The sequence below is a fragment of the Thamnophis sirtalis genome, unplaced genomic scaffold (assembly GCF_051295495.1).
Source record: "Thamnophis sirtalis isolate CommonGarterSnake01/CBP01778 unplaced genomic scaffold, rThaSir2_p1.2 scaffold_1, whole genome shotgun sequence".
NCBI lineage: Eukaryota > Metazoa > Chordata > Lepidosauria > Squamata > Natricidae > Thamnophis > Thamnophis sirtalis.
In genome coordinates, this window is record NW_028261381.1 from 128,778,955 (window position 1) to 128,798,997 (window position 20,043).

General features: G+C 40.4%; 1 protein-coding gene across 1 annotated transcript; it reads right to left on the reverse strand.

Annotated features, from left to right (window-relative positions):
- Positions 1-1,060: 1,060 nt before the first annotated feature.
- On the reverse strand, positions 1,061-15,283 carry LOC106550233 (uncharacterized). The gene is made up of 12 exons (XM_087724800.1): positions 15,079-15,283; positions 13,539-13,715; positions 12,338-12,443; positions 8,566-8,770; positions 7,740-7,763; positions 6,351-6,473; positions 5,924-6,111; positions 5,020-5,219; positions 3,905-3,996; positions 3,077-3,131; positions 1,563-1,660; positions 1,061-1,480 (listed from the first exon to the last, which is right to left on the reverse strand). Exons 1-12 carry the CDS (start codon positions 15,279-15,281, stop codon positions 1,263-1,265), a joined length of 1,689 nt encoding a protein of 562 aa, XP_087580926.1. The 5' UTR covers positions 15,282-15,283; the 3' UTR covers positions 1,061-1,262.
- Positions 15,284-20,043: the final 4,760 nt, after the last annotated feature.

A 20,043-nucleotide genomic window follows, 5' to 3' on the forward strand; every position in this document is an offset into this window, starting at 1 on the left:
TTTAATATAGTAAGTATGGTAATAACAACAGAAGTTCATGCAATAAATTGGCAGGAGTGAAAGGTTTTCTGATCCTCACAGAGATAGATTTCCCAGGAAAAAGTACACAGATTTCTAAACAGTTAATTAGAGCTGTGCACCTCAAACAAAATCCTATGATCTGCAAAAGGCATATAGAAGCTTCAAAAGGATTGTTTTGAACATGATGATGTTCATCTTCGTATCAATCGCCGAGATCTCTATGTTCAAGTTCAAACTCTTATGCTTGCTTTATTAGATTCGGCAAAATGTAAACAACTTTCATCTGAGGCATGAAGAAAAAAAATAAAATGGGTTGGAGGAAGGAGAAAACAGGAGCAAACCATATGTATAAAAACACATTGGGGAATCCAAACCAACACATTTCAGAGCAATATTAGCAATAGTAATAACATTTATATGCCGCTTCGTAGTACTTTTACAGCCCTCTCTAAGTGGTTTACAGAATCAGCATATTGCCCCCAATAATCTGGGTCCTCATTTTACCCACCTTGGAAGGATGGAAGGCTGAGTCAACCTTGAGCCTGGTGAGATTTGAACTGCTAAACTGCAGCCAGCAGTCAGCTGAAGTAGCCTGCAAGTACTGCATTCTTAACCACTATGCCACCTCGGCTCTTAATTAAAATATCATTGATCAGTCTTTCCATGGAAGCAATGAGCCATCTCCAAAATACCTATTTTGGTGGTGCTCTCTCTTCTTCTTCATCATCTCAACTGTTGACAAGCTAAAAGTGAAGATGCTAGCTACTGAATTCAGCTGAAACATTAACTGCTCAGTTTTCCATTATGCCATCACAGATAAAGTTGTAGGGGTTAACAACAGAAATAGCTGAGATAATGACAGCAAGCTGTCCACCTGCCTCACACCTATCCATGTTAAAAATAAAGGCACAGGCTGACATCTTTGTGGCACACTTTAAATATAGAGTAAGATCTAAGATGCTGTTTCTCAGGCTTGGTAACCTTAATATGTGTGAACTTCAACTTCCAGAAGTTCAGCTCTCAGTCTACGTATCTTAAAAGTTGCCAAGTTGGAGAAACATTGATCTAAGAAATCAAACCTTAAAGCAATTTCTGATATAGCCTCAACAGCCCTGTTCTTTTTAACACCCTTATCAATTCATTTTTGTTATTCTGATGTCCAGTTGTTTCTGTTCTTCTGTGTCTTGATCTTGCCATGGAGTCAAAAAAGAGTTCAGGTGGGCTCTTAAGCAGGCACTCATTTAGTTCTGAAAAGCAAGCTGGAATTTGTTTGTAGTGTTGTAGAACTTGCCGGCATGGTCTGAACCTCCAAAGACAAGCAGTGTGCACAGGTTTTTTTTGCTCTGTTTCCGCTTATCCGTGTTTGTCATGTTAGCACAAGTTAAATTGAGCAGTGTGTGGCCTGCCCGGGGCACAGCGCAAAGATCACTATGCTTAATGGCACTCCAAGTCAAGGTATCTGCAATGGAAAGAAAAGGATGAGCCCTGGCACACGTTTTTAGAGCTAAGGGGCAGTTTTACGGCAGAATTTTATAACTTACCTAAATGGAAGATAAATGCATCCTGAAAAGCAGCTTTGGCATTACAGCCACCACTTACCAACATTTTTTGATCAGAGATTTGGATAGCAGCATGGAAACTAGAAGTCAAATAGATCATCTGAAAATTAGCCACTTCTAATTAGCATTGATAAGCCTTGAACACTAAGGTACAGGCAGTCCTTGACTTACGACCATAATTGAGGCCAGAATTTCTGTTGCTAAGTGAGACATTTGTTAAGTCAGTTTTGCCCCATTTTACGAGCTTTCTTGCCCCGGTTGTTAAGTGAATCATTGCTGTTGTTAAATTAGTAAAATGATTGTTAAGTGAATCTGGCTTTCCCATTGACTTTGCCTGTCAGAAGGTCACAAAAGAGGATCACATGTTCCCAGGATATTGTAACTGTCATAAATATGAGTCAATTGCCAAATGTCTGAATTTTGATGAAGTGACCGTGGGCATGTTGCAAGTCGGGTGAAAAATGGTCATAAGTCACTTTTTTCTGTGCCATTGTAACCTTCAATGGTCACTAAATGAACTGTTGTAAGTCAAGGACTACCTGTATTCATGTATCAGATTTACACTGCATGCCTAGGAGTTATGATCTTTTCTAGTCAGGTATGCCCAGTCCTTTATTTTTTACAAAAGTACTATATGCTTACCCCCAGATCCTCTGAAACACGATCCTTTTATATGAAAAATCCTACTAGACTGGAGTAATTGGCTTGACTTGCAATCATAACTGGGAAGAAACTATTGCTGAATGATGCAGTCATTACATGAGTTGCACCTGATTTTACAAGTATTTTTGCAGCAGTCATTAACAGAATCCAGTGAATCTATGTTAAGTGGATATAGCTTCCTCCATTGACTGCTTGCTGGGAATGCCCTGGGAAGGTAGCAAATGGCAAGTATGACACACAGACACACAGAGGATGCTGCAATTGTTATAAATGCATGCCCTTTGCCAACCAACCGAATTTTGATCACATGACCACAGGGATGCCACAACCGTTGTAACTAGTTGTGATTCCCCCCCCCCAGCTCCACTCTACATTCTAATGTTCATTAAATAGATGCTCACAATTTGAGATGACCCATCAAAACACATTATTTTATTTATTTATATTTCGTATTTCTAACCGGGAAGATGCCCCCCCCCCCAAGGGAGATGATTTGGGTCTAGTGAGGTTCTCAAATTATATAGAGGAATAGGTTTAAGACTTTATTTAAATTTCATTCTAGCCATATTTATATAGGCATCTTTTACCAGCATGTATAGAAGGATCAGCACCAGCAAAGTTTCATAAAAAATGCTTCAGGATTGAGTTTCCTTACAAATTGACAAACTTCCAAAGAGTAAGAGTTTAAAATTCATTCCTTTATCCAAATCCAGAGATGCCAAGATGGGCGGCCATATAAATTTGATTAAAAAATTATAACTGTTTCAAACTTATTTGCTAGCACGGCCCTATTAATGAAAGTGAGTACATATACAGTAACACCATGAGCAGACCTGCGAGCAGAAGGCTGTCCAGAGAGAGATGGAACTGTTTTATATTCCATAAAACCTAGAAGTATGAGATTAAAATAATTAGAAGATGTTTTGGACCCACACAAAAAAGTCTGTCTCACAGTTTTGTAGCACCTCAAAAAGACCGAGCTAAAGTTCATATTTGCATAGATTAGACACTACTGTAGCAGCAATCACAAAAAGTGAAATAGGCACAGAATGCATCGATACATCATGTATAATACAACCGAATTATTCCGTTCCACAAAAAGTGCAATTAAGCATTGCCATACCTTTTTGCTGTGTGTATTGCCATAAAATTAAGCAGCTTCTTCTCTTTAAAGGAATTATAGTGCAAGGATGCAGTTTTATTTCATTATCCTAGGCATCAATCCTGTTACAAGACCTACAGTTCTACAAGTGCTATTGTCAGATAGTTTTTACTGCCTTTCCCCTGAAGTGAAATTGCTCCCATTTTCTGTCTTTGGATATTCTTGTTTTTTTCAAGAGGCACCTGGACTTTCTGATTTTTCGTTGAAGACATTTCACTTCTTGCCCAAGAAGCTTCTTCAGCTCTGTGTCCATGTCTTGGATAAGTTTCTTGGATGAGAAGCAAAATGTCTTTAAAGAAAAAACAAAGTCCAGCTGCCTCTTGAAAAAGCACTTTTGGCACTTCCATTTACTTTTCTATAAGGTTTTTTAATGTGTTGGCAGCTTCCATTTCAGGCTAATCTTTTGTTTTCATCAAATTGAGCTGCCTATAAAGGTGGGTTCTTTACCCTATCGAAATACATGTGACATTTAAGAAGGCAAGCACTGTGCCCTTCTTACCTAGATCAAGGATGTGTGTGTCATTCAGGTATGTAGAAGTCCTCTGGCCTCCAAATATGACTAATTTGTTCTTCAACAAAGTAGCTGAATGACTTTGAGATAAGGGCAGAGAACGTACAAATCAAACATACAGGTAGAAATCTTATTCATACATTATTATTTGACACCTTGACAGGAGAAATGCATTAACTAGCCAACATTTTATATTCCGTTCATGTTGATTCTTCAATGTTTCTTTAAAATAAAAATCAAGGACACAACCTATCAGAAAGATAATCCGATACTGGGAATGACACTAACTAGCATATTCAAGAGTCCACAATGGTGTTTGTTGTATTAGTGATCCTATTTTTGGTTTGCTGACATTTCTAAATTTCTAAATGGAAGTACCAGTAAAGGAGGAGAGAAGGGGACCAGAGAAATCAAACTTTCCATTATGAATAAAAGTGTCTTGCCATTCATGACAAATGGATCTTACTTGAAATCCTTCTGCTATTGCTAAGAGATATAACAACTTTGCAGTACTAAGCAATAATAAGTGGGATGGGGGGGAAAGCAATGGATACAAAAAAGAAATCAGAATAAGTACATAAGTGCATATGATTATTTAAAATAAGTTCTGTAGAAAAACTCAAATGATAGGTTTATCTAAGGCACTCCATATGATTTTGAACTTATGGAAGGAATATACAGTAATACAATAATATATATATATATATATAAAGAAACACGCACTTCTATTATGTTTCCCCAAAAATAAAACAGGGTCTTATTTTCTTTTGACCCTGAAATAAGCTCTTGGCCTTATTTTCGGGAAGGTCTTATTATTTTTGAGGTGCAGGAGGTGGTGAGCATGGTCACCTCATGGCTGCTGCTGTGTTGCAATATTTTTGGGGAGGTCTTATTTTCAGGGGAGGGCTTATTTTAGCTCATATGCTCAAAAGCCCAATTGGGTTTATTATCCTGGGAGGTCTTATTTTCAGGGAAACAGGGTAGCTAAAATAAAAGTGCATGAAAAAAAATATTCCTGCTTCACTTTTTAAGTGGAGAAATAAACCAAGGAAATAAATCTTGTCTATTTCAGAGTCCTCTGAGTTCAAGACAAGATGCCTCACCCAAGCCTTGGCAGAGGTTTCTCCCCCTCCACAATAGGTTGGTACCAAATCTCATAGTCAGGGTTGAAAATAAAAAGCGCATTACTGCAGGCGCCCATCTCCAAGGACAACATTTTAGGGAAAGCTCCTCCAAAGACAAATAATTCCTTGCGATAGACAGTTGCAGTATGAAAGGCCAGAGTGGGCACTTTCCCTTTAGCCTGAGAAGAAAGAAAAATCTCATCACAACCCAAGTCAGCAGGCCAATCTGACAACATCAGCAGCAGTGGGTGCTCTCCCTCCAGTTTCTAAATCTAAGGGGCTGGTTTGGACAAAACTCAGCAGCACTTTTTCATGCGGCTGTTGATAAAAAAGGATCGCCAACATCCAATGATGGATATGGCAGAAGAAGAAGAAGAAGAAGAAGAAGAAGAAGAAGAAGAAGAAGAAGAAGAAGAAGAAGAAGAAGAAGAAGGAGGAGGAGGAGGAGGAGGAGGAGGAGGAGGAGAAGAAGAAGAAGAAGAGGAGGAGGAGGAGGAGGAGGAGGAGGAGGAGGACGAGGACGAGGACGAGGAGGAGGACGAGGAGGAGGAGGTGGTGGTGGTGGTGGAGGAGGAGGAGGACGAGGAGGAGGAGGAGGAGGTGGTGGTGGTGGAGGTGGTGGTGGTGGTGGTGGTGGTGGTGGAGGAGGAGGAGGAGGAGGAGGAGGAGGAGGAGGAGGAGGAGGACTATCAGAAAAATTTCACCTGCTCTATTTACTTCCCTTTTCTGTCTCATTGATGAATTATTCCACTTTTTGCCATTGTATTTGAACTCTTATTTCTTACAAAAAAAGAGTAAGAAGATTGCAAGAACAAAAAATAGGCACACAAAAAACAAGATGAAACTACACTTTTACAGTGCCCGTTGTTTGGTTTCTACTCACAAAAACATGAAGCCATTTCCAAGATGTTGTATCCAAAACATAGATGCTGTTGCAGCATCTCCCCTCTTTTATGCCCCCAAATATGTAGATGCGCTTGGTATCTGGGTCAAAAGTGGCACTGTGACCTCGGGAACACTGTGGTATGAAATTTTGTGTTGGGAAATCCATAGGGAACCAAAAGTCATTATCTGTGAATTAGAAGACATACAGTAAACAGAGAAGACCCATAGTCTTGTATTTGTGAAATTCAGAACCACCTTTCCTTTCTTTCAATGCTATTCAATGGAAGTTGATTCCAGTAACTTTAAGCTCAAATTGTAAGATAACTAATGACCCCTTCAATTTAGATTTTAGAAGATTTAGAAAGTTTTCTTCCCGTGACTTGCCAACAAGGCATATCATTATTAGAAGCACAGAAGTATCTCACCAATCTCCAGTTTCCAGAAAACATCTTTGCAGAATTGTTGATTAGATCCTTCACCACCAATCAAAACTGCTGTGTCTCTGTCAGACAAGCACATAGCATGATTCCATCGAGCACTTGGACATGCTAAAGACAACAAGTAGAAGTAGAGTCAGTCAAAAGAACCAAACCATAGAAACCATTTCATTGTGGAAGAATAATTCAGGGGAACCCATTCGTATAAGCTTAGTGCATGAAAGAGACTTGCATGCTATCCTAATTGTATGAAATAGCTATTCTTTACTCATTCTTACTGAAATATCAGTATCAAATTATTGTTCTTCTGTGAAAGGGATGACTTTTTCCTGATCAAATCTGCTGGCCTGATCCAGTCAGTCAGAAAATGCCTGCCCAGGGACTCTCCTTATCAAGAAATGTGACATGAGGGAGAGGAGTAGAAGTTCCCTTCCTATTTCCTGACACAAAAGCTTGGTGATCCCAATTCTTACGGTCTTTCAAAAAGTTGGAAAGACCTGGCTTTTCCTGAGAGCTTTCCAGGATTTATCCGGGCACTATCAATGTAAGTTTCATTTTTAGATTTTATCAGAGATACATTGTTAATATTTTGTGTTACTGTATTTTTATTAAAGTAAAGATGAAAGTTCCTCTCGCACATATGTGCTAGTCATTCCTGTGGTCATGTGACTGGCATGACTAAATGTGGAAGGTACACGGAACGCTGCTACCTTCCCACCAAAGTTGCCCCCTATTTTTCTACTTGCATTTTTACGTCCTTTCAAACTGCTAGGTTGGCAGAAGCTGGGACAAGTAAAGGGAGCTCACTCCGTTACGCGGCGCTAGGGATTTGAACCGCCCAACTGCCAACCTTTCTGATCGACAAGCTCAGCGTCTTAGCCACTGAGCCACTACATCCCTATATTATTATAACTGTTTAATTATATTGTTATATTTAATTATATATTAAAATTTAACATTCTGAAAAATGAAAAACAGCTTCCTAAGTATATCTAGTGTCTTTCTACAAGTAGTCCTCAGTATCCCTGAAAAACACCTTCTAATTCTTTTAGGATTCTTTCTGAAGGTTCTGTAATAAATTAGCACAAATTTAAATTATTAATTTAAAAGACTGTCCTTGTGTGTTGCATCTTTGCTGCCCCTGAGGGGTAAAGCAATCAGCAGTTTAATGTTTTAACTATTTTTATACTATTCTTCCTCCTGAAGAAAGGACTGAAAACTTGATGAAAAGGACAAACAGAAAACCTTTCTCATCCATAAATATGTAATATCTTTACAATTCCATATATAACTCACACAAGATGGATATTAAACACAACTGATCTAGTCACACCAAGCAAAGTTAAATAAAAAAAGATTTTTTTAAAGCTTCTTTACCTTGCAACTCTTTAATCTCCAAATCTGCAGAAAATAGACAGAAATAAATTTTAGTAAAAAAGCATCTTAATACTATGGTAATACTAAATCTCCATTTTCCTGAAGTTGAGTATGGCCAGGCCCGGGTTCCACCCACATGAACACCTGATGCCTAGAGACTGTATAGATAAATCCATGCAGTTTTCTAAGCATCATTTTCAGAAATAATTTACACTGCTTTCCTTCTTCATTTGGACTGAGACTGAATGACTGGTCCTGGCAGGACTAGAATTTTGTTCTCCTTGCTTCTTGCCCAGCACTTTAACACTTGCATTTCTCAACTTTGAGAACTTTAAGATGTATGGATTTTAAACTCCAGCATTCTCCTTGCTGGCTAGCAATTTTGGGAGATGAAGTCCATACATCTTAAAGTTTCCAAAATCAAAAAATAATGACCTGGACCAAGCTGTCTCTTACACCAGTATTACGAGACTTTAGATTTATGTGTTTTAGAATGCACGTTCAGGATAATTTAGCATAAATTTAATAGCTATTTATATTCATAGTTTTTGATGCAGAGCACTGAACTAAACACATGAACCATCACGCTCCCTGTATCATGAACTAGAATATTGCACAAATAAATCCTTCCATGGTGATACCCAGTGTTTGAAAAGATAGTAATGCAATTTCAGCCATGAAAAATGACTGAGCAATCTAAGGTGGATCACTGTTGTCCAGCCAAACCTACCTTCACAAGGTATGACGTTGAGTCAAAATTGGACAATGGAATGCTATGGCAATAAGGCTATTTAGCTTTGCAAAAAGGTAACTGAAAACCTTGTACCTTCAGATTCATCTTGTCTATGGGTTGCCGAGACTTCAAATAGAGTCCTTCTGGTTTTATTTGATTGAATGTTAGATAGACAAGTTCTCTTCTTAGCCTGTAGCTCTGTAGGGGCAGGTAGCATCAGTAGCTTTTCCATTGGCGGAGAGTAGCTCTTTTCAAGCACAGGTTCTTTATGGCACATTGCTGAACTCTGATTTCCATCCTGCTCATCAGAAAAGAAGGTAGAATTACATTATAAATTATCCAAGTCCTATAAATGGCCTTATTTTTTAAAATGCTACACAAACTTAGATTTCTGAAGATTCCAGAAAGACCCAATGAGCCACTCTGGGAGGGAGCATGTTGAATGTTTTGTCTGATTTGGCAGGTACACACAGAGAGAAGCATCTTGTGACATTAATTTTCTAAAATTACTCTGGGCTCCAAGAACCGCAGACTTTGAACAACCTTCCATAAAGTGAAACCACTGTATGTATTATAGAGGCCAGAATAACAGAATTCTGTAAAGTACGTTTTCAGATTGCCAATGCAAGGTTATTATTCTCTGAAATTTTCTATATTTAAAAACAAGCATCTTAATTATGAGAACAGGCATACTAGAAAAACATTATCAAGTTCCCTTTTATATGCCAAGAAATGTTTATAAGTGAGAGCACTAAAAAGCCAACGCCCTTCTCTCACCATCATATTCTGATATAATATCACCCAGAATTCTATAGCCAACTGGATGTTGTTTGGCCACACTAAAAGCTGATGGGCAGAAAACCAGAAGACACAGTATTGAGATTTGTTCCATAGGAAAGGTAAAATAAGCGTCTTGGAGCTGAGGCAGCCTTTCTCTAACACAAACCTCAGGGAGCTCCATTTCAGCTACAACGAAAAGTTTACCATTTATTTATTGATAGATGGCAGCACTTCATCAACCTTATCTGGGCCAGGAAACTATATAAAGGTTAGACCTCCACAGACTACCGGAGCTCTAAAGTAGGAAATCAAAAAGTAAGTAACATTTCCTGCCATGACAAGTGCATAACTGCACCTATACTACACTATAAATCAAGTGTGGCTTAAAAATGTCTTATAGAAAGGAAACTGAAGGCAGCAAAGAATACGGATCAACATATGTTAAGAAGTGGTGCTTTAAGCTTGGAGCCATCTTGATATGGGAACACATCCACCAGTCCAACTCGGAAAGACAGAGAATATTTTAACTGTTGAAAGAGAAGCTTCTCCATAACCAAACCAGGTGGCTTGTTTTCGATACAGCCACTCTACTTTAACTCTCCACTCTTACTTAATCTCAAATGTATGTATTTGATATGGTGCAAATAGAGAGAAATAGGATCTGATATATAAAACCTATCATACAGTGTTCCTCCAATCTTTGGAGCGGGCCTTCAGGAAGAACAGGTGACTGTTTGGTTTTTTGTTCCTGAAATATTAAATGGAGGTGCAATGGAGCAGGTTAAAAGGAGGTGCAAACATGAGAATACCAGCTACAACTTTCCCAACATGTGATGTACAAAGGAGAAGTGTTGCTAAAAATAAGAGACATGGGTTGAATAAAAGAAGAGGAAATTAGACCTTATTGGGTTTGTTCTTCAACCTTAAAAGTACTGCAGTTGGTGTCATCTTATCTGTTTGTATTTCTATAGACACAAGATCAGTTCTTAATAAAGAACTAATGATTTGGATCATTAATGGATGAAGCAGCTTATCCTACATTATATTTCTGATTTGCATAAGGAAGTGTTTATCAACTTTAAGATTCATGGACTTGAACTCCCAAAATGTTGAAAGTTGATAAACATTGACATAGAGGCATGGTTGTGCTTCCAGCTAAGTATTATCTCTAAACTATATAGCTAAGCATTAAAATGGGCCCCAAGGATTGGAGAAAACAGGTACTAGGCACCTATAAGACATCTCTCTCTCTCTCTCACCTTCCTCATCTGAGAACCAGTTTTAAATGTCATTGGAGGTTATGTATTATCAATCATCTCCATGTTTTATCTTTTTAAAGATTATTTTACCCAGCCTGTATTGTGTTTACAAATATCTCAAGGCAGTAAACATATCTAATATTCCTTCCTGCTTCTATTTTCCTCACAACAACCCCATGTGAGGTATTGGTATTGGTATTGGTATTTTATTATTTGTATGCCGCCCTTCTCCGGGAGGACTCAGGGCGGCGAACAATTCAAAGGGGAAAAAAAGGGGGAACATAAAAGACAAAATACAAATAATAAAAGTAGGCAACAGTCGCACAACCATACATGTCGAGAGGGAACTCATCACCCCCAGGCCTGCCGACAAAGCCAGGTTTTGACGGCTTTTCGGAAGGCCTGGAGAGAGGTGAGGGTCCGAATCCCTGTGGGGAGTTCATTCCAGAGGGCCGGAGCTGCCACAGAGAAGGCCCTCCCCCGGGTAATAGCCAGGTGGCATTGGCTGGTAGATGGCACCCGGAGGAGGCCAACCCTGTGAGATCTAATGGGTCTGTGGGAGGTAATTGGCAGCAGGCGGTCTCTCAAGTACCCAGATCCAATACCATGAAGGGCTTTATAAGTTACGACTAGCACCTTGAAGCGTATCCAGAGACTGATCGGTAACCAGTGCAGCTCGCGGAGGATAGGTGTAACGTGGGTGTACTGAGGTGCACCCACAATCGCTCGCGCGGCTGCGTTCTGGACGAGTTGAAGTCTCCGAATACTCTTCAAGGGCTGCCTCATGTAGAGCGCATTGCAGTAGTCCAGTTTTGAGGTCACGAGGGCGTGAGTGACTATTGCGAGTGCCTCCCGTGAATTGGGCTGAAAGAAAGTGACTGGCTCAAAGTCACCCAGCCACCTTTCATGGCTAAGGCAGGACTAGAACTCCTGGTCTCGTGGTTTCTAGTCCAGTGCCTTAACCACTAGACTGTCTTTCTAGATTAATGGAAGTAGAGAATTCTCAAGGTGATCATTTTGAATGGATCTGAACACAGGCCTATTTTGGGTTTCGTGGACGAGAGTTTGAGCACTAAAATCATTTTGGTTATGCTGTGATCTTTGCCAGAACTTTCTAAAGGCTTTTAATGCTACTGACTATGGTGTGGTGCTTCAATCTTGCTGTCAGTGATGTTCTATCTTGGTACTTTCACTCCTCGATGATTGCCATCATAGGTTGATTCCAGGAAATACCTATTTTGATACCACACGCAGGGCTGGGTTTCGACCGGTTCGCACCGGTCCCTGCGATCCGGTTGGTCGCCGAACCCGGAAGTAAGTAACTTCCGGGAACGGCGAAGCCCCCCCCCGCGCCCCCGCACACCCGCGCCCGCTCCTTACCCGTTTTTTTCAAATTTCGCGCTTTCCACGCATGCGCAGAACGCCTGCGCGATCCTCCAGGAGCAGCTGGAGCATTGCGCAGACGCTAGTACGCATGCGCGCGCCGCGTGCATGCGTGAGGACGCCGCCGGCCTCGTTCCAACCGATCCGGTTGGAACGGGGCGAGAAACCCACCCCTGCCACACAGTCACACTTTAGCAATAGTAATATAATTAGGATTCAAGAAATGAACCATCGGAATCAGAAGAGGTTTAAAGAGTAGATCTACTAGCGTTCACATAATAAAGCTTTTAGGGTAGCAGAAAATAGGATATCACTGATGAAATTGATTTAATTGGAAGACATTTTTACTTTTTTTACAAACATGGTAAACGTTTTAAATTTAGAAGGATCAAGTGTCACTAGACAACAAATAAACAAGACATCAAAACATAAAGTCTATTTACCTCTTCCTTAACGGTCAGCAGAAGTTTAATAGGATTGCCATTCTCTGCCTGCTTAAATGAAGCCATGACAATATCAACTCTCCAGTCACCTTCCCAAACCAAACATCTGCTCAAGCAAACACAGAAACATGGATCTAAGATTTATTTATTTACTTAATCCATAAACCGCTATCTCATACATGTGACTTTGGACAGTGCACAAAATTAAAATCATAGGAACCAAAGACAAACAAATCCTTAGAACAGATGGGACAGGTAGATATAGCCAGGGAGAGGCCAAATAAACTGGCCCCATGCCATGTACGGCTTTAAAGATCAAAACCATAACATTGAATTAAACCCAGAAGCAGACTGGCAGTCAATGCAACTTGCAGAGTAGAGGTATAAAATGTTCAGATCTAGGAGCACACAGTAGCCTATGCGGCTGTGTTTTGCAGCAGTTAAAGCTTCTGGAGGCACTTCAAGGGCAGCTCTATGTAGAAACCCTAGAGTAGTTTGTTCAAGTGATGACCAGGGAATGACTGAGAGTAGAGTCCTTCCGATCAAAGAACAAAGTGCAATTGGTACGCAACACAAACTTGTGCAAAACTGATAGTAGCCATGACTGCCAACTGGTCCTTGAACGGAAGTTATGAATCTATAAGGAACAGGATCCATCTGGGGTAGTGCACCAAAGATACTAAATTCTCAGATGCAGCAGACTCCAAAACCTAAAGCCACTCAGTTTTGCTAGGGTTGAGCTGATGTCTGTTGTTCTCCATCCAAATCCCCAACAGACACTTTCAGCAGCATTGCTTATTTCACCATGCTGTAGATATATTCAGCTGGTTATTGTCAGCATACTGATGACACCTCAGCCAGCAGCTTCATGTAGATGTTAAACAAGAATAAAGAGACTACTGAACTTGCAGAATCCCACACAGTAGCACGACTCCTCCCTCCCAGTCCACATGATTGGAATCTGCCAGAGAGGAAGGAAGAGAGGCAGCTTAAAACAGTGCCACCTACTCCCTATCTCCAGAAAGATACCATGGTTGAATGATATTGAAAGTTACCAAGAGAACATGCTTTGATAATGCAAAGATGGATGTGCTGACCCCATCCTGTTCCCATCAGAGGTCACCCCAAAGTGTGGCCAATGCTATTTCAGGCCCAAGCTGAGGCTTGGGACCCAAGTGGAAGGGACCCAACCCAAATTTACCTGGTTTCAGAATCCAGCTTGCCAATTCTTTGTGGCTTAATATCTGGATTTATTAATACATCCACAGTAATGCTGGTTTTCTGAGAATAGTGGCTCCAGTTACCCAACCCGAAGATCACAAACTGTTTTGGCAATGGAAGCGGCAAGCGAGTCTGGTAGCATTTCCGATGACAATTGCTTAGGGATAGAATATAAAAATTACTTTGGAAGAGGACATAGCTGGGCAAATTGAAGAATGAAGTGGGAAGATGTAAGCAAAGCTTATTTTTAATTAAGTAGGTCAACAAAAACATTTGATAATATCTAGGAAGCTAATATAACAAAGTCAATTTTTCTATTGATTCTGTTGTAAGAATCCCTTGTTTTCCCCATTCCCAAATTTGAGAAAAAGTTGAAACAAGCAGTCGAATTGAGTAAATTGAACAGCTGATCTTGTAGTTGGAAGGCAAGTTTTAGTAGAAAAGTCTCTAATGCTTTTTTGGCTTCTATGAACATCTAATACCTTCCAAATATTCAGATATTCAACTTCACCTCTGTATAGCACCAAAAAGGAGGCAAACTCTCTCCTACAAAAACATTGCTTTTATAAAATAATAATGATAGTATTAGTAATGGGCTTTTAAAAAGAAATTCTTAAAGTATTACAAACAAGGTTGCAGGATAACTAGCGAAGTAAAATTAAGTTAATATACAGTAGAATGTGTGCAGGTAAATAAGTATAACCATGCTTACTTTCATCTTTGAAGCAACATTTTAAAATCAGGGGGACCTGCTGAACTCATCAGAAGTTTTTCAGATTAACCATAAATTATTCAATTAAACCATTCATGCACCACACAGATGCAAATGAAGCAACTATTACATAATTTCAGAATAATAGAGTTGAAAGGGACCTTGGAGTCTTCTAGTCCAACTCCCTGCTCAAGCAGGAATCCCATATCATTTCAGATAAGTGGTTATTCAATCTGTTCTTAAAATACTCCAGTGTTGGAGCACCCACAACTTCTGAAGGCAAGTTGTTCCACTGATTAAATGTTCTGTCAAGAAATTGGTTGATTGTCTCCTTGATTAGTTTCCACCCATTGCTTCAGTGCTTCAGAGAATAGGTTGACCCCTCTTCCTTGTAGCAGCCCCTTAGATATTGGAACACTGTTATATTACTTCTAGTCCTTCATTTCATTAAACTAGACATACCCAATTCCTGCAACCATTCTTGGTATGTTTTAGCCTCCAGTCCCCTAATCATCTTTGTGGCTTTTCTCTGCACTCTTTCTAGAGTCTCGACCTCCTTTGTTTTATATCCTGGCAACCAAAACTGAAGTTGACATGGGAATCAAACTTCATTTGGTATCCAGAGAGTAACAAAAGCATAGTTATCAGGATTGCTTTAAAAACATGGGGAGCGCCCAACGTAAATAAATGGCCAACGATGCAAAGGCAACTCGGTTGGCCTGCTTTGAGTGTTATAGCAGCAACCTAATGTTGCCTTCCCAATTTATCTCCTCGGCGCGGGGCAAAGCACGCCGCCCGGAGACCTCACCTACTCAGCTGCCGGGGCGGCTCGCGGAAAGACCATACAACGTAGAAGTCGACTTTGCTGTTCACAGTGGCGAACTCAGCGCGTTGAGACTGGGGGGCCGAGGAAACTTCTCTACGCCACAAGCCCCCCGCAGCCCAGCTCCAGCGACGGAGGGGAGTTTTCCACCCGTCTAAAGCCATGAAATTGGAGGTAGCAGAATACATGGCCTGAGGTTCAGGTCTGGACGGGGGAAAGGGTGGGGGGGTTGAAGCGGGCGGGGGCTCCTAGATTTGGGAAAACGGCAATGAGCCGATTCGGTTCAAGGCTGTTAAGGAAGGCTGCCGAGCGTCTGTTGCCTCAGGCGTACCTGGGTAAATTTCCTGACATCTTTATTAACTGCAGGTGTAACACAGGCGGCACTGGTTCTTTTGCTTAAAGGGGCTGTGCTGGCTTATGTAGTAACGGGCAAAAACCAAGAATTAAACCAAGCGCATGGCTTGAGAGACCTCACTTTGTTGCTTGAATCTTACTATTCATACTGTTTACTTAGTATCCTAATATGAGTTATGCTGCTTGCTTATTTAGTACCCACTAAATAAGTACCCGCTATCACTAAGTGTTGTATCTAACATTTTATGATGAATGTATTTTTACAATGACTATGATAATGATCTATTCTATTGTTGCATGTACACTGAGAGCTTCTGCATTGGAGACAAGTTCTTTGTGTGTCTAATCACACTTGGCTAATAAAGAATTCTATTCTATTCTCAGTTATTGCTTCTAGTGAAACAGGTGGCAATAATATGGCAAGGAAAAATACTGGAATTCTGGAAGTCCATCCATCTTCAAACTACCAAGGTTAAGCAACACTGATTTAGAGGATGAATCTTGTTGTGTGGCTGACTTAGAAGAAATCTTGGACAGTCCTCCGTAGCTCTTCAGATCTTATTTTGGGATTTGTGTGTGCCTAGCCAGATGGACACATTTCCTACTAATTCCAAGAATGGCTATTGGACCTAAAGGCACTCTCAGAGTTAACACGGCCTGGAACCATATCAGCTTCTCAGCTTCTTCTTTTTTTAATTCTTAAAGTAATTTTTTTAAAGTCAAATGAGGGCAATGGGTTATAAGATGTTCCTCCAAAAGGTTAAGCTGAAAAGAGCAATTGCATCATTTAGGATTCTTTAATAGCTGAAAAAGTGATCCATGATATACTTTTGAGTCTAAAATGTTTTCCCAATATTCAGTCCTACTCAGCTGAAACAAAAATAAAAATAGAACTCCACTAGGCCCAAGCTTCAAAGGGCTGCAAAGAAGAAAACAATATTGCACTGAAGGTGTTTAGCTCCATCTCAAGGTCACCTAGTCCACTCTGCAGCAGGATTACTGTAGCCACAGCTTTTGAGCTGAAATCCGGAGCTGTTGCATTATGTAGGTGGAAAGAATATGCACAATTAGTTTCTATTTGAGTATTGTATCCAGTAGTGTTACTTGAAAACAAGGAAGGTCCTTGGAAAGTGCTTAGAGCCAGTTTGGAAATACAGTACTTTTAGGCCATCAATCACTGTAATACAGTGGTTCCCAAACTTGGCAACTTTAAGACTTGTGGACTTCAACTCCCAGAGTTCTCCAGCCAGAAGAGCTAGCTGGAGAATTCTGGGAGTTGAAGTCCACAAGTCTCAAAGTTGCCAAGTTTGGGAACCACTGCTGTAATACAATGTCTCTGTTGCATTATGTACTCATTTATTTATAATTATTGTAATAAATGCATATTAAACCATCCACATATTTGTCTTGGGAATTTTTTCTTTCCTCAACATTTCCTAGGTTCTCACAAACGTTTGCGAAAAGGAGTCTTACATGAAACACTTATACATTTATATAAGAAGCATTTATACAAACCTTTTTTTATTACCTATCAGCAATTATTACTTGAACACTTTGAGTTATTTCTGTCAGAAGCAGATATAAATGTTTGGCATTATTAAAAACAAGGAGACAACCCATGACTCTTTCAGATATATTTCCTTACCAGATTCTTCAGTGCCTTCAATAGAAATTCTAATGCAGAGGTCCCCACCCCACCCCTACCCCGGTCTATGGACTGGCACTGGTCTGCAGCATGCCAGCAATCAGACCACACAAACAAGTGAAGCCCCAACCAGCGGGTTGCAGGCAGTATGCAAAACCATGCCCCTTCCAGTCCATGGAAAAAAAATATCTCCATGGAATCGGTCCCTGCAGAGGTGAGTTGCTGCTGGCTTGCCCCGGATCTGTGCAGCTGGAGTCTCCGCCCATCCTCCTGGATGCTTCTGCTCATGCGCAGAAGTATCATGTGTGTGCCCGCTCATGAGCAAACCGGTAATAAAATAAATTGGGCACTGGGTCCCTGGTGCCCAAAAGGTTGGGGACCATTGTTCTAATGTACTGCCTTCACTGGAAAAGCTCGGACAAATTCAAAGATGTATGTGCCTTGAAAATACCCAAGTTGAACTGTGCAGCACAGTCAACCTTTAGCATAGAAAATGTTTTATGCTATGTCATAAACTCTTTTATGATATTTTTAATGTCATAAAATGTTTTATAAAATTTGCCAAATTTCAATTCCACATGTTTCACGGACCCCAAATTCCAGATATATTCTCTACATTAAATGAGATACGATGGTTCAAAAATGGTTGCCCTATGATGCACCATTTCGCCCAATTAAAGGTTATAGGAACCAGTGTTTTATATAGATTTCATTTCATTTTATTATATTTATATGCTGCCCTTTTCCCCCGAAGGGGACTCAGGGCGGCTAACAAATCAAATCAGGGAAGGGGGGGTACAGACAAAAAATAAAAAACGAAACATAACAATACATAATTTAAAAACACACAATAGTCATACCATTTGAAACGGGTGCAGCAGCTCTTTAGCCCCAGGCCTGTCGGAACAGCCAGGTTTTAACAGCTTTGCGGAAGGCCTGGAGGGTGGTGAGGGTTCGAATCTCCACGGGGAGTTCGTTCCAAAGGGTCGGAGCAGCCACAGGGAAGGCTCTCCTCCGGGTAGTCGCCAGTCGACACTGGCCGGCGGATGGAATTCAGAGGAGGCCTAGTCTGTGGGATCTAATCGGTCTAGTGGAGGTGATTGGCAGCAGGCGGTCTCTCAAGTACCCAGGTCCAATACCATGAAGGGCTTTATAAGTGACGACTAGCGCCTTGAAGCGTATCCGGAGACCAATAGGCAGCCAGTGCAGCTCGCGGAGGATAGGTGTTACGTGGGTGAACCAAGGTGCACCCACAATCGCTCGCGCGGCTGCATTCTGGACAAGCTGAAGTCTCCGAATGCTCTTCAAGGGCTGCCCCATGTAGAGCACGTTGCAGTAGTCCAGTCTAGAGGTCACAAGGGCACGAGTGACTGTTGTGAGGGCCTCCCGGTTCAGGTAGGGACGCAACTGGTGGACCAGGCGAACCTGGGCAAGATAGTTTAGTGTGCAGCAAAAATAACAAAGGAAATAGAGAAATAGTGTTTGGATTATTGATACATCAGAATAGCATTGAGAATATAGTACGGTAACAATTTACATCATTTATGTAATAATGTTGGGTTTAGTAATGTGATTGTTATTATGGTCTAAACATATTTCTTCTTCATTAAATAATTATTCTGCTAGTCGTAAGAATGGAAAATCTTATGCAAGATACTGAAACTTTGCATGTTCACTATCTCAGCTTCATTATCACCACCAGACAGGATATCCTGCTCAGCCCTCTAACCTCTGCAAGATTATAAAATGATTAACCACACAGGGATGGGTGAAATAAAGTGGTTATAGACAAAGCATGCCTTTGTCTATTATTTTCTTACTTTGATTTTTATATTTTTAATGTTTTTATAAGGATAGCAGTTTTACATATTTATCAATTGTTTTTAATTTTGTTGCACATGTCTGGAGTCACTTTTGTTGAGCTGGGCAGCTATATAAATTAGCTAACTTAGATAAATAATTAAGTAAAACCACATACTTTCTGATCTAACTATTTCAAAGCAATATAGAAAGGTTAATGGATTGATGGCCTCCATATTTATAATTTAAAGACTATTTTCATCCAACTATCTCTGAAGAATTTAGAGATGTAAAACTATAACATCATCAAAAAATAATATTGATGAGAAATGGTTGTTTCTGTACATGGCCAAGCCTTACAAATGTCATTTTAATATACATTTTGGCAAAAATCTACCCAAATAGGGTAGAATGCCATTTCAGGTTTTTTCTAACTGCTTTTAAAAAGTTCTATATAAATCCTTGCTTTGAATGACAAAAATCTAAATCCATTGATCCATCTAGCCAATAATGGTTGATTCTTGAAAAGTTACATTTGGGGAGACCAATCTTCCCTTTTGTACCTGTCGAGGTCCGTGATATATTTAAAAATTAACCTGCATGTTGGAAATACCAACTTCCAGTACTATCTTTATTCCCAAGAATACTTTGCAATTTAAATGGGCTACATGAGCTTCCTTTAAAAATTGAAAATGATTAATGGTTGGAAGTATAATTAGCTGCAATAAAAAGGCTAGATAAGGAAGTGGTAATAATGTGTGCAGACCTCAGAGTGCACATGTATCACTGCTCCTGCAGGAGCTGCATTGGTTGCCAATTTGCTTCTGGGTGCAATTCAAAGTTCTCGTTGTCATCTTTAAAGCCTTCATGGTTTGGGACCAGGTTATCTGAAGAACAGGCTCTTGCGGGTCACACCTACCCGACCCACCAGAGCAGGGAGGGAAGTAATGTTGTGGGTCCCATCCCCTAGGGAGATATACTTGGTGCAGTGGTAAGTTCCACATCCTGTTGCAACCGGTACGATGCAATGGGGCCCGGCATCCACCACATGAATGTGTGCATCACACGCATGCGTCCTTACCTCTGTGATGCCTCTGCGACACTCCTCGGCGGAGCATTGCACAGGCACTGTGCGCTCCATGCACGTGCAC

Excerpts from the sequence above, each read along its gene's own strand:
- LOC106550233 (XM_087724800.1), bottom strand. The coding sequence starts at position 15,281 with ATGTATTCTGCTACCTCCAATTTCATGGCTTTAGACGGGTGGAAAACT. Across the intron at positions 8,771-12,337 it reads TGCTGACCGTTAAGGAAGAG|GATGGAAATCAGAGTTCAGC; the intron begins GTAAATAGACTT and ends TCTGATGAGCAG. Across the intron at positions 1,481-1,562 it reads TGCATTTATCTTCCATTTAG|ATACCTTGACTTGGAGTGCC; the intron begins GTAAGTTATAAA and ends TTTCCATTGCAG.